At 32.1% G+C, this 16,191-nt stretch overlaps 1 protein-coding gene across 1 annotated transcript in view; it reads right to left on the bottom strand.

Annotated features, from left to right (window-relative positions):
- The window catches only part of EPHA6 (EPH receptor A6), an 884,686-nt gene that overhangs the window by 713,410 nt on the left and 155,085 nt on the right, over positions 1 to 16,191 (bottom strand). The window contains exon 3 of the mRNA XM_069471955.1: positions 6,292 to 6,955. Coding sequence (XP_069328056.1) covers positions 6,292 to 6,955 — 664 coding nt within the window. The remainder of the gene's footprint in view (positions 1 to 6,291; positions 6,956 to 16,191) is intronic.

Raw genomic sequence — 16,191 nt, 5'->3', positions numbered from 1 at the left:
ACAGATGCTATGAACATTGTTGAAATGACAACAAAACATTTAGAATATTTCATCAACATAATTGATAAAGCAATGGCAGAGTTTGAGAGGATTGACTCCAATTTGGAAGTTCTATGTGGGTAAATGTTAGCAAAGAACATTGCATGCTACAGAGAAATCTTTCCTGAATGGAAAAATCAATTGACACAGCAAACTTCACAACTGTCTTATTTTAGGAAATTGTCACATCCACCTCAGTCTTCAGCAACCACCACCCTGATCTGTCAATAGCCATCAACATCAAGGCAAGACTCTCCACAGCAAAAATATTATGACTTTCAGATGATTGTTAGCATTCTTTTTGTAATAAAGTATTTTAATTAAGCTATGAACATTACTTTTAGAAATAATGCAATTGCACACTGACAGACTATAATATAGTATAAACATACCTTTATATGTACTTGGAAACCAAAAAAAAATTGTGTTACTTGCTTTATTGGAATATTCACTGCATTGCAGTAGTCTAAAATCAAACTGACAATATGCCTAAGATATGCTTGTAACTATTCGACTTTGCTGTTTATTTTTGGAAATAATATCTTCTATTTTTAGACTCCTTCATGCTTCTTGATTTCTTATTCTTCTAAAGACAGAAGAAAGTCTGGAATTGCTTCATGAAAAAGCATCTTTGTTTGGAATTGAAGGTTATATTGTAAGAGTTTATATTTAGTGTGTGAGAACCTTTAGAAAGTGAAAATACTACCCGGGCCAGTAAGTCTGCCCTTTTTTTCTGATCCCAATCTTACCTTTCAGCTTTTCATCATAGCCTCAGACCCCCTTATTTAATGCCAGAAAATCCTGGTATCTCAAATTTCTTTATGCTCTCTGCTTCCACAGTCATCTCTGATAACATGATTAGACAGAAGATCATAAACACAGAACATAAATGTATCTGAACTGTAGCAGAGAACTGTGCCATGAAGCCTTAATAACAACACTCTTCAGGAGATCAAATCAATAGCAATGTCACTAAAGGCCCTGTATATCCCATTCACCTATGTGAACAATAATGCAATGGTCCGAGAATTGCCATTATCCTTTTCTCCTGAATTTTAATACAGTACTAGAGAAAAAAAAAAAATAAATAAATAAAACTATATCTCTAGAAAGAAGATAGGTTTTAAAAAATTCTCAATCTGTAAGAACTTTAATTTTCATAGGCAGATATTAATTTGTTAAATTATATCATGTGATATTTATAGGCTTAAAGAGGGCATCCTTGCAGTATGATGTATTCTCGGCAGGTATAAAATTCTAAACTCAAACTTATATCTCCAAGTACAAGTACCACTACCTTAATGAGATTCATCCTAAATTAATGTTCAAGAGGAGCTTATTAGGGATTCATGTCACTTCAGAACTCACACGACTGAACAAAAATTGCATTCAATTTTGCATGTTAATTATTTCTTCCATAGTGTTAAAACAGTTTTAGATATATAAAGTCAAAGACTATTTGATGTAAATTGGTACTTTACAAATCAACATTATTTTTAAATTTTAACCTTTAGGAAAACTGACATTAGGTAGAATTAAAACAATTAAAAAATTAAATTTGTAACATTAACATGCCCAATATGACAGCTTTAATTACGAACGTATGAAATAAAACTAAAATAGTTATGTAAAATAAGTTGAGATTTGAGAGATTTGAGACAAGACTAAAGTATCACTTATTATGTATAATATAGTAATCTTATTTGTTTGCTTTTAGATTTTTAGCATACACGCTTAATATAATGTTTCTCTTCATTCTAGCCTGATTGATATCACAAGAATAAAAGTGTGGTTCTCTCTTTTGTGCAACAAGAATTTGGATCTTGGTATACCATAACAATATTATGCAGAAAAGAATAACAAATTCAAACATTTGGTAGTATAGCTGTTATGATAAATAATACATTATTTAAATGAAAGTAAATATACATCATTCATTAGATATGGATAGCACAAATAGATACGGATTAATTCTATTTTAAATCAGCTTATTGAGTCTTGGTTGCATAGCAGACCAAGAATTTTCAAACTCATTCAAGCAAACTATGAAAATCCTTTAAGCCTCACTGTAATTGTTCCTGTGTCTCATCTTTAAAACCAAAGTTACAGATAAATCTATATATTTTTCCATCATCCTCCACAGCCTGAATTTCAGAAAGGATGTGTAAATCTTCTATTAGTGCCCATAAACAGATTTCCCAAAATAAACACAGGGCAAAAACAGCCTAATTAATAATGAGTAATTTAGGGCACCTGTGCTTTAGGTTTGGCAGGCAAGAAGAGTTAAAGCATCAAAGGGCAGGGATGCCTGGAATGAGGAAACGCAAGAGAGAGAGAGAGAGAGAGAGAAGAAAGGGATGGAGTGAGGAAAGGGAGAATAGAAGCTAGGAGGGAGGGAAACACAAAAAGGCCAGATTGAGAAATATCTGGGCTTGAGTTCTCAATCTGATATTAGTTACTATTGTGTGGCCCCAGGGAATTACATTTTGTTCTTGGTAATATAGTGTCCTGATTCATTAAATGATGGAAGTATTTTCTAGGGTCTTTCAGATCTAAAATATTGCAACCCTTCCAGGAGGAAACTTTCTGATTTCACAGAAATGAGAAGAAACAGAGCATTTCACAGAAGTACTAATAGGTTGTACCTTTAACTATTCAGTGTCTTGTGATTACTCATCAATACATTTCTTATCCTTTATTACAGATGTGATTTTTAAATACACCTGTTTTATCTAACAGCCCTGGTGAAACAGACACGTACATAATTAGCACAAATTGTAGCACAGAGGAGAGAAGGCTTAACTTTGTGAAGACTCAGATATATGACATTTGTGTTAGACCTTAAAGGATGAATGAAATTCCATCACATGTAAAGTTAGAAGAAAGGGGTGCCAAGAAGCTAGATAAAATATGAAAAGAGCAAGAGATATTAAAAATACAAGGATTCCTCAAAAGACATAAAAACAGAAGGCAGAATTTGCTGAGGTTAGGAAATAGGACAAGATGTCAATAGAAGCAATGATAAAATTATTGTCAGAGGATTTATAAAGGGGCAATATGAAGCATCAAAAACACACATGTAAATACTCTAAAATGGAGACCGGTGGGAGAGTACGATACTTATCTTTTAAAATGAGGTCTCCACATCCACTCTGACTTACCTTCTGCTTGTAAATAGCAATTTATTGTATTCAATTAGAATCAGGCAAATATGTTTGTTTTTAATCGTTTTTACATGTATTTTATCTTTAGTTGATTATAACCACTACTTTATGGATAAGAAAACTGATTTAAACGTTAGTAAGTCATAGCTACAAAATTCAAATTTAATACTTCCAATTTCTGCCATCTGTTACAAAATGATGAACATTTATACTGTGCCTACTCCCTCGAGTTTCTGCAATAAAAAATAACAAAGATAGCAAGCCATAAAAACTATCAGAAGCTCTAGATAAACTGATGCTGTTTATTATTTGCCCAAAAGTTTCTTTGCCAAACAATTGAAGAAATTCTAACACATAGAAATAAGAATAAAATGCCACACAGTAAATATATTAAGTTAAAAAAAAACATCTGGCCATCATGGCTGGTCACTTTAAGCCTGTGTTCAATGCCATAAAAAAATACAAACATTTAAAAACAGCTAAACACATAAATCCTTAGATTATTAAATTATTCTTTAAATATGTTTAAACCTTTTATTATTTTTACCAATAGCTATCTTCTACCTAATTTAAAACTTGCTAAAACTACATGTTTACTATGCGTAATATATTTTATCCTCAGCTCTTACTGTCTTTCCAACTTCACTGAATAATTATTCATAAGTATGAATTTTTCTTCAGTTTATTTTTCAATGTAATGTCTTTTTAGATTCTCCAGGATCATTTATAATTTATTTTTGCTCCATTATATATCTTTGTAGGTGAATAAAAATTTTAGATTCAATCTATATTGATAAATTTGAATGAATCTGCTTTAGTAATGAAATATTAGAGGAAAGCTAATTCATACTTTATAAAATATATATGATAGACTTCTCATGAAAATATTAATATTCTTCATTTACCAAACATAATCATCACTGGAGGCTCTAGTGAACTTTTGAAGGGTCAAGAACCCAAGTGCTTTACAAATAGATAAAGCCTTTAAAAATTCACGTATATTACCCATGACTCTTATATGCATACAAGTATTTTTTTCTTATTTATATATTCTGATCCTTTATTTTATTTTATTTCATTTTAAATCTTTAATTATTATGGATATATAATAATTGTATATCTTTATATGATACATGTGATGTTTTAAAACAGGCATATAATGTGAATTAATCAAATCAGGGTAATTGGGGTATTCATCATCTCAGGCATTTATCATTTCTTTGTGTTAAGAAGTTCCAATTCCATTCTTTTAGTTATTTAAAGTATATTCTAAATAATTGTTGATTATAATCACTTTGTTGTTCTATCCAATGTTACTCATTCTATCTAACTATATTTTTGCATCCATTAACCATTCCCACTTTATCCCCCCTCCCCACTTCCCTTCCCATCCTATGGTAACCATCATTCTACTCTCCGTCTCCAGGAGATTAATGATTTTTAATATTTAGCTCCCATGTATGAAAGAGAATATGCAAGTTTTGTCTTTCTGTGCTTGGCTTATTTCACTTAATGAAATGTTTTCCAGTTCCATCCATGTTGTTGCCAGTAGCAGGATTTTTCTTTTTTATAGCTATATGAGAGTCAATTATGATATGCACCACAATTTATTTATCCATTCATCTGTTCATGGACACTTGTGGTGATTGAAACCTTGGCTATTGCGAATAGTGCTGCAATAAGTATGGGAGTACAGATATCTTTTCAATATACTGAATTCCCTTCCTTTGGATACATACCTAGCAATAAGATTGCTTGGTCATATGGTAGTTCTATTTTTAGTTTTTTGAGCAACTTCCATACTGTTCTCTATAGTGGTTGCACTAAATGCTCCTCTTTCTCCACATCCTGTCTAGCTTTCATTATTGCCTATCTGATAAAATCCATTTTAACTGGGTTGAGATGATATTTCATTATAGTTTTGATTTGCATTTCTCTGATGACTAATGACGTAGAGCATTTTTTCATATACCTGTTGGCCATTTGTATGTCTTCTTTTGAGAAATTCTTATTCAGTTCCTTTTATTATGATACTTTTTAATGAATGTGAATACAACATTGATAAAGAAGTCAATATATTCAATATAGTGCTATTGAAAAAACCTTACAAATAAGTTATCATTTAGAGGGAAATATCTCTAGTATGATACTATTTACCAAGAAATAACTGTATTTCTACATTTACATTTTGATTATGGATCCTTAATGGAAATATAATTTAATAGATGCTATTAATCAGGGTTATATAAAATATTTAAGTGTACATATTTATTAGATTAATAAGTCCTCACCAAATTAATCAAATAAAAAGAGAAAAATGTGCCCTCTTGAAAATTATGGGTATTTCATTATTACAACAATGTGAAAGGTAGAGTTGTTAACTAACACTGTATCATGTTAATATTTACTGATAATTAGATCTTCTATAAATACTGCTATTAGTATAAAAAGCTAACATGTTATAGGGTGGGAAATTGCACTGAATATTAGCAAAAGATAGTAATGGCAAAGGATAAATTGGTAAGGTCGATATTCAACCATGAAACATTTAACACTCATATAAACTAGCCTATAGTTTTTTGAAATAAAACATATATGAATTCCTCATTTATGTAAATATAATTCCAGTTATTGTTTTTGAGACAGGTCTTGCTCTGAATTTCATTTAAGAACTATTCAATTATTGCAATTCAATATGAAAGAAAGAATTATTTTTAAATTGTCTTTAAATGTCATAGTTTCTACAAACAACCAAAGCATAAAGATCATACAAATCCCCATTTTGAATCCCCAGTGCTTTTTTTTTTTTTGCTGCCATTTATGTTGCTTTCCTTTATAAAAATTAGGTGAATACAGAAATTCATATTATTTAACTACTTTACTGAAAGCAATATGGTACAATTTCATATACCTTTCCTAAGAGGAAAAAAATCAGCAATTTTCTTATAGTTAATATGAATCCATTTTTTGCATAATTGTCAGGAATAGCATTCAAATATTTATTATTTTAAAATAAATGTATAACATATTCACTTTCTAAAAATCATCATTTAAATAAAAGATAGACTATTAAATGTTAATTTCTTACCATGGCAAGAACCTTCAACTTCTTCATATCCTGTACTGCAGATGCACCTTCCAAGAGGGACCAGCCAATCTCCATCGGCTCCACAATACAGTTTAGGAGTGTCACGCTCTTCCGCACTCTTCACACAAGAGCCCCGTACTTCAACCAGAGAGGAAGAATCAACCCTTGGGATGGTATCAGGAAACATGGCCAAGTTCCGAACAGTGAAGGGGCACTTTTTGTAGAAAACTCTGACTGAAACCAGGGCAATGCATGCCCCAATGTCTTGAAAAGCCAGGTAAAATCCTTTTCTTTCTATAGGTCCCACCTCACGGATTTCAGTGTTGAGTTTGAGGATGCGATCACCCAAATCCATCTGGGTAAAACTCTCATCAGCAGCAATTGTGTCGATCTTTGTATATTGGCTTGGCTTGAATTTAATTCCATGGGATTCATCTGATTCCATATAATACAGATTAAACGTTTCTTTGCAAGTCCCCAAGACCCATGGGATGCTGTTACAGTCCCTCAGTGTGAACTTCATTTCCACATAAATTTTCTGAGCTGCATCACGGGAGATCCAGTTTGTCCGAAGCCAGTTGTTTTGGTTTGGTTCCATTACATTACATACCTGGTATGTATGAATGGGCCTATTGTGTTCATCCATTTCCGTGATGGCATCCCACTGCAAGAAGGGAAAAAAAAAAAAAAAAAAAAAAAGTAATTAAATTATAAAACCACAGTGGTTAAATAGAAACGATTACTTTCCAATTTTTTCTTTTAGTGAAAGAAAATTGATTAAAAATGATACAAATGAAGCTCTTCAAAGCAACAATGCAGGAACGCTTTAACCAGGAGCCTTTGGTTAAGAGTGGGTTCTGGAATCAGCTGGCCCGTCTTTCTTTCCTCCATACTAACTGCATGACCAAGGGAATTTTTTTTTTTTTAATCTCCAGTTTTCTCAATTGTAAAAGGAAGTTAATAGTACAGGGTTGCTGTAAGGCATAAATAAGTTAAATATATGTAAAGCATTTAAAATAGTTCCTGGCACACCATATATAACATTAAATAGCATCCATTATTTGAATAAAAGAACTAGACCCATGACAAATGCACTTCGGTTTTCCCATCTTTCCTCATGTATAATTTGCCAGAAATTGAGTATGTTTACCAATATTCAATTAAATATTTATATGGCTATTTTGATGGGAAATAGACATAGGAAGGCTTTAGAATTATTCAGGAAATATTTACCAGGCACTATTCTGAATACTGAGAATACAGCAGTTAACTAGCTGAACAAAAACTCCCTGCCGTATGTGAGGAGAGACAATATAAGTATAAATGATTAAACTGAATAATATGGTAGAAAGTATAATGGGGAAAATAAGCCAGGTAGATGGAGAGGAGGGTTACAATTTTAAATAGTGTGGCTAAAAAGGCCTGACTGAGATGGTGACCTTTAAGCAATGTTTTAGAGATGAGAGAGTGAACCTTGCAAAGAGGACACAGTAAGTACAATACCTGAGGCAGGAGTGCACAGGTATATGTTAGGAACAGTGTGAATGGGCATTTGAAGCACACTAGGTAATAAGGACAGAGGGTCAGAGAGGGCTCAAGAAAAAAGTATTTATCAGCATTTTAAGCATGTTGGCATTTCCTCTGAGCTACATTATTGGATTATCTTCACCTCTGCATGTTTATATACAAAGCATTTTGCCACTTAATTTCACAGAAAGACTTTATCCTTTTTTTAGAAATTTAATAAATATTTGAGTGCATTGAAATTAGTTGGTATCATCAGTATTTATATATTTATTATTGCATAATTCTATATTGTAAATTTAGGTTTTAATTATATTTAATTTGTATAGTTATATCTGAGAATTTTCAGTAAATGAAAAAAACATTCTAGTAATCTTATAGCCATTTGGGGAAAATATATTAGTTATCATAGTTTATCATTTCTATTAGAGTATACTGGAAATGATAAATGGTTTGCTATAGTGAATAAGTATTCTATTTCTTGATATCGTACTTCAATGATTTATAATAAGATTATTTAACACATTCTGCTTGCACTTTCTCATTTTAATTGGCTGTAGAGAGTTACTTAATCAAAGCTGGTTGAATTTCAATTAGTATAGCTTCTAACAGAATGACTACTTTCTTCACTATACAGGACTATTATGCCACTAAGGACTTTTAATTATCTAATGTAAATTTCTACAAATAATTTATATTATCCATGAAACAAACTTAACCACAATTTCTAACTAAAAATTTTATTTGTAAGTTGCTTGCCTGAAATTCAGAAACCATTTCCCATAAAAAGAACAATGAATTCTTTTGAACTGTGGATATAATTTTACAAAATACACTCATCGTTTAACAGGGGCAATTCAGTAATTTCATGGAAACATATATGAAATTGCCCATCTAAATATCTTTCATCCTAATGCATAATGGGTCTCACATTACTCTCAAATTTAAATTTAAAGGCAAACCAGAGCTCTCATAGCTCATTTAGACTGCCAACTAATCATTCTGAATATAACTGTGAACAAGGACAATATTAAATAATAAGAAATATAATAAAATCTTGGAACTGTTAAAGTCAATATGTAAAATCCTAAGCATTTTACTTACGGGAGAGCCTTGAAAGTACTCATCTACTGATTATTCTAATGCTGGATAAATTTCAAATCAGACTTGATTTTGTTTTTCAGGTAATGCAAATATGTAATTATTATTGTCTATATTACATCCCCTCCTATACCATATGGGACTATAGAACTATATTCCCAATAAATTAGAGTAATTACATTTTAATATCTTCAAACTATATCTCTGTATGTCAATTAAAGTATTTGCTGTGCTCATCAAACATTTTCTTCTAAAATATGAGATTAATTTAACTAAAATGTGAAAAATTGCATCTTGTTTGGAAAAAATCATTTATGAAATTATACCTTTCTTTATTTAAAAATATTTTGGGTTGGGGATGTTTAGGTGTAGAGAAAGGTCAGGAGTAAAAAAAAAAATGTAATATATATTCACTGACAGGACCGAGCTAAACCAAGAAATAAGGAAATACCTAAATACACACACATAATGTGAAATGTGATTCTTCTCAAAGACAATGCATAAGGATACTTAAAATAATGAATCATTTTCTATGTCAAATTTGTGACGTTTGATGAACAATAGTGTTTGTTCTTCTCTCTTCTTTTAAAAAAAGGGACATCAAAATTAGACTCAGGTACCCAGTCAGAACAGATCAACTGGTAAATTTCATCTTATCAAGGAATATAGAAATTCATTTATATTAGGTATGTAAAATTGAATCTAAATGCTTAAAATAAGAATATAAATTCAAGAATATAATTGATTTAAAAGGCCATGAAATTTACTATAAAATATAACCAGTAGATATAGAAATTATAATACATTTTAGACATAATGTTTCTTTTAGAAATATTGCATTTATATACATAGTTTACCTTTGAACAACACAAGTTTGAATTGTGCAGATCCGCTTACATGCAGATTTTCTTCTACCTCTGCTATCCCTGAGATAGCAAGACCAACTCCTCCTCTCCCTGCTCCTCCTCAGCTTTCTCAACATGAAGGCAATTATGGTGAGGACCTTTATGGTAATCCACTTCCACTTAATAAATAAATATATTTTCTCTTCCTTATTGTATTCTTAATCACATTTTCTTTTCTCTAGCATATTGTTTTACAAGAATACTATGTAATACATACAACATACAAAATAGGTATTAAGTGACTGTTATCAGTAAGGCTAGTGGTTAACTGTAGGCTATTAGTATTAATAGTTACATTTGTGGGTAGTCAAAAGTTATACGTGGATTTTCAACTACAAAAGGGGTTGCTCCCCCAACTCTCGCATTGTACAAGGGTCACCAGTAGTTATATTTGTCTTTATGTATATACAACCTTTAGTTATAATTTTCAAGTATTAAAATAAATAGGGACACTAAACATCTATAGGCCCAAGGCAAGAATGTGAGCATGGGGGCTCCCATACTATTTGCCTAAATATTTTAAAATGATAAATCATTCTTCAAATGAGATCAAACCTTAAATATATTTTATTTGCCTACTTTGTAAAGATACTTTTATAACGTTCTGAAAGGCCAGGTTCATTTTTAAAATACTTGGACTCCTTAGTATTCCACGGCAGCATTTGGTGGTTCATAGAGAGCCAGCCCCTAGCCTTACTCAATCCCAATTCTATTACCTTCCCTGACTCTACCTCTATTTCATACTATGAGGAGTTTCACATATGTACGTGTATGAGCATCTCAGCCCTCATGTATAAACTGTATCTTTCCCTTGTTACAAAAAGCTGCCAACTTTGGTCTTCCATTCAACATAGGCTCAGCACATCAGAGCACAATAGACCCATTGGGGATGGATCCAATAAGAAGCCACGATGCTCCTGAAGGTAGACTTGAAACCATTTGAGCAAGGAATATGGGGGGTCTTGAATGTCTATGTTATAATATAGAAAGAAAGCATAAATTCTAAGTGACATATTTTCTCATCTCTCAAGTTCATAGTTTTATGAAGAGAAGTGTGGCCAGAAGAGTATATGGGCAAGACCATCTAAAGCTCCAGGCAAAGAGCTAGGTCTTCCCTTCCTTAATCTAAAGATGGTAATGATTAAAAATAATTTCACTTTGAATGTAAGATACTTTAAATATTCTTTAATATCAAAGAGAGTTTAAAACTTTCTATTAGGTGGTTAATGTGAACATTTACTTCAAACAACTTTTTACCTCATAATTTGTCAATTATACATCATGTGTTAAAAAGCAAACAATAATATTTAGCAAATTTATATTATGTGTTAAGTTCCATAAAGAAAATGAAGGAAAAGAATATAGAGTTTTGTCTCATTGCACTTACATTAATACTCTTAAGTTACTAAATTATGATAAACATAATTGATAGTACAGGTTTGAGTGTAAGTAACAATTAAACAGTATATAACACATATAGTAAGTGATCAAAGGACAATAACACTCATAATTGGAGTGGTTTGGAAGGCTCAGTCAAGAACGAGGCACTTGACTTGAACTTTATAGAACTGTAAGATTCAATGAGGTAGAAGAAGAAAAGTGAATAGAAATTAATGTATAAGAAATAAGCTAGAGCCAGGCGCAGTGGCTCACGCCTGTAACCCTAACACTTTGGGAGGCTGAGGTGGGACGATGGCTTGAGGCAAGGATTTGAGACCAGCCTGGGCAACATAATGAGACTTTATCTCTACAAACACTTTAAAAATTATTTGGCCATGGTGGCACAGGTAGGCCTAGCTACTCAGGAGGCTGAGCCATGAGCATCCCCTGAGCCCAGGAGTTTGAGGTTTCAGTGAGCTATGAGCACACCACTATACTCTAGCTCAGGCAACAGAGAAACTCTGTCCCCACCCTGTCCACCGCCCCCCAGAAAAAAACACTCAGCTATATGCATACAATTTTAAGCAACTTTACCTCTGTCACACTTGAAGTTCCTATTTCTACTTAAAATAAACATATAACTTGCTCTCCAGCTGTGAAATATTTAGAGGTACATAAACCTGGTAAACGTAGAAATTACAGGGTAAGATATTATCAAAACTGTCATTAATTCTGCTATTATATTGGTCACTTTTGTCAGCTGTTTGCTTTTACATAATAGGTACTGAACCCAAAATATTCCAACTCCTCAATATCATGGTTTGCTTTTTTAAAAAATATTTTTTTTATGTAGGGCTTAAAATAAAATACCAATACATACTAATTCACCAATACATAATGTAGAAAAGAGCTCAATAAAGTAAAGCAAATCATACATGTTTTTGCAGAGAACATCTTGAAAATTATTTCTGTTTTTATGACTTATATCAGTAGAACAGAGAACTGCTTCTGTCTTATAGTCATTTTGTGAACCGCTTTTTGGGATCAAGGAGTAGACAGATGTATTACAAAGTGATAGATGGAAAAGTTTTGCAATGCAGTGTCCTGCTCACTAAGAAGTTTTAGTGAAGTGTGAATCAGTTGTACTCCAAGGGATTCTTTCTTTCACATGCTACAAGGTTTCCTGGGATGTAATGATCCCTGATGCAACTATTTGTATACTGAATTTACATTTCTCAAAGCTTTCTCACAAATATTAACTTATTTTGTTCTCATCAGTCCACTAAACCAAGACAGATATTTTCATTTTCATGATATCAATAAGGAATTCAATGCCTACAAATTAAAGTAACTGCCCAGCGCTGCATGGACCATAACTAGAACCAGATCTCCTATCTTTATTTTCTGTATTCTATGATGTTTGGAGATCTTTAAAAATCTTTCTGAGAAAATAGGGGCAGTGTGGGAGACTGCCCCTCCCAGGGCTATACAAATCTTAGACAGCAAAGGGCCGAGCCTGGCACATATCTTTTGTATGAAAGCCAACCACTCCCAAGTCTATAGCTGCAGCCACCTCCTTTATCTGTCTCTCACACACCAAGTCATTCACATTATTTTTCCTGCCCTAAATCATCCTAGGCCACGTATCAGGCACTTAGAAGCCTAAATCCCACAGGAATTATTCAAATTACCCAATCCTAAAGTGTTTGCTCTCCTTGCCTTACCTTTCCTGCAGAAACCTCAAAAAGGGCTCTGGACTAAACTTTCTCCTCACTCCTGTCTTCTGCTACCTGACCAAAACCTGCTGCTTCTCCTGTGACCCTGCATGGCATGTACTGATCTCCTTCTCTAGGACTTTGCAAGTATTATAAATTTCTTTCCAAGCCTCATTCTCATTTTTTTTCCTGTGGCCACACTGACTTTATCATATCATATAACATGTACGCCTCAGAATAAATAGCCATATGGGTCATGAGACATTCCTCTTGACTACCCTTTGAAGGATAACTAATTCTTGCTTAGCTGAAAGTTTTCATTTAACAAGAGACTCTCAGTGGCAAAACTACCACACACAGCCACTCTTCGATCCAAAAGGAAAAAAAAAAAAATGACCATAAGACAAAAGAAACTCTCTGTTCTACTTATCCAGGACATAAGAACAGATATAGTTTGCAAGATATTCTATTCTGCAGAAGCATGTAGGGTTCAATTTTTGCTTTACTGAGCTGTTTTCTACATTATATATTGGTGAATTGTTTTATATATTGGTATTTTAAGTCATAAATTAAAATAACAAAAAAACATGAGAGGAAAGAATTGAGATATTTCAGTTCAGTGCCTATTAAGTAAAAGCAAGAAGCTGACTGAATCGATCAACCTTAGAACACAAATAATGACAAGTCCGATTATTTTTACTCTGTAATGTCAACGCTTACCAGGTTTTTGTGTATCTAACTATTTCACAACTGAAGAATAAGTTATATGTATATCTGTTTTTAATAGAAGTAAGGAATTTTACCCACTGGATATACATGATGCAAGGCTAAAGTTACCAAAAATATGTGCATACAGCTTTATAGCACTTAAGAATATTTCTCTATTGAAGACCTTTTGGACAGTCCCATTTAATGTGAATATTTGTTAGAAGTGATAGGAAGTATAAAGAGCTATGAGTAGTACTTAATCAATTTATGCCTAAAGGTTTTCTAAAAACTCATCTTCATCCACACAAGAATGTTTGTTTCCATATCAAGCTAAATAAACTAGGCCAAAAAGCTGAATTCCTTTTGGGCATAGAAAGTTAGAATAAGGAAATTAATTCTTAAACAGCTAGCAGTCATTGAAGAATCAGATTGCTTTCTTTTCTTAGACAACCAAATAATGCAATCAAATAGCCTTTCTAGGCAAAGAATATTCAGATAATATGCTGGTAAATTGACACATATATCAAATGTTCTAAGGAAAATTTATCAAATTTATACCTTCCTCCCTCTGAAAATCTTCAAAATTCAACAAGAATATAAAGTTTTATTTCAAAAATAAACTCCGAAATTTTAAAATAAAAGCAGTTTGTTTCTCAACATAGAATAGACCGCTGAAAAGCTAATTGTATTTTCAAAGACAGTGATAAGTCCTGATAACTTACCCAAAGGACGTAGCAAAAGAAAAGAACAATTATCCTCAGACTAACATGCTCCCCTCTGTATCTTCAGAGAGAAAGGGAAGGGGAAATATCACACTCTGGATACCTTAGGACCCTAAACAGCTACAGGGTGGGTCTGATTATATTAAAAAAAAAAAAAAAAGGAGAAGAAAATTCAGTAAAACCCAATGTTAAATATTATGCTGATAGCAGATAATTAAAAAAGAAGCATTCTAATAACACTGAAGAAATCAACAGCTGAATGAAAGTATTTTGGTCTTTAATTTTACCTGTGCTTCTAAAATAAATAAGTACTTATTTATATGTATATAGAATCTCTTTCCTCTCTTCCCCTTTATCTGTTGATTTTTTTAAAATCACATGCTGAAATACACTGTACTATAATATTAAAATTATCATCCTAAATTTATTTCAGCCTCCATTTGTAGCAAATCCAATTATAAGCTAAAAGGGGAAGAAATATTTGGGGAAAATATTTTTCTTCAAAATGTGGTTATGATAAATACATAAAGGGGGAATATGCAAAGGAAATAGAATACAACAAATGACCATTTTAAAAATATAGAATCCAAAAGACCAAATGCTAACAATATATTGGTAGATGTTTCGTTAATACAGTAATGAGATAGCATATTATTGTTCATGCCTTTTCCCAAAAGGCAATTTAAAGATAGGTTAAAATAAAACAAAGAAACGATAGAATCATGATAAATCTGTAATTCCTTAGTCAGATACTATAACAAATTATTCCCCCAGATAAACTAAATTTAAATGGGAAAGGGATCCAGGAAAGGGAAGAAAATCAACTTTATTCTAAGAATGAGAAAGTAGAATGGTTAAGAATGAAGGGAAGCTTCATTTGGAAAAATGGCACATATCTGATTTGTTCCAAACACTCTTCATCTTATCTTGCATAAATGAAATAAACTAAAGTTGTTGAATAGTACACAGGCATCTCATTATGCAATTCTTTAGTGGCTTAATTTTTAAAACATACACATCTAACATTTTGTATCAATGTAAAAGGGGCCTTCTTATTCTAATAAGGTATTTTCCCCAGAACCACTTAAATATTCACTTTGAGTCAATATAATGACATAAACTTAGGAAATTAGTGCCCTGAATTCTGCTGCTAGGCATGTAGTTAATAACATAAGTCTGTTTTTGCAGCAGAAAAGTGAAGGCTCTGCATTTAAATAACTAGTTTTGGAGCATAAAACAAGAAGCGAAATGCATCATGTGCAGATACATTTCTATTTCACTTTGGGCAAATGTATAACTTTTTTATTAGCACTACAAAGATATTTAATAAAAAAGGTAAGAATTCAAGGGTATATCTCGAAGATGACTGCTGAGACTAAGTAAATTTTACAATTAAATTTTTACTTTGGTAGATTTGTTCTATTAACAGGACCAAAATATAGCAATATGGATAATTTCCAATAATAAGCAATGATTATCCCATTAAAACACTGTCATATATTCATGAAGCTTAAAAATTCTTGGAGTCCATCTTTTGTACATCCAATGGCCTTAACTGATATTATAAAAAGTTGAGATTTTTACTTAACCAATGAGTAAGATGTTGCAAATTATTATCTTTGCATATTTATAGGATTTCTACAATAAAGAGATGGCCAATATTCATCTTATTTATCCTGTTCTATGTTCAACAATCCCTGAATACTATACTAGGTTCTGTAGGACATGCCCAATATAGGAAGCATAGAAAATCTCACAAATCACATATAATTTGATTCTTGTATGGTAGAGAGAATGAAGCATCTTATCCTAGTTTTAGGGATGAGGAAACTGATTTAAAGGAAG

This window comes from Eulemur rufifrons, chromosome 7, assembly GCF_041146395.1.
Source record: "Eulemur rufifrons isolate Redbay chromosome 7, OSU_ERuf_1, whole genome shotgun sequence".
NCBI classification, from domain to species: Eukaryota; Metazoa; Chordata; class Mammalia; order Primates; family Lemuridae; genus Eulemur; species Eulemur rufifrons.
The sequence above is the reverse complement of the archived record's forward strand: the minus strand, read 5'-3'. Positions and strand labels throughout refer to the sequence as shown.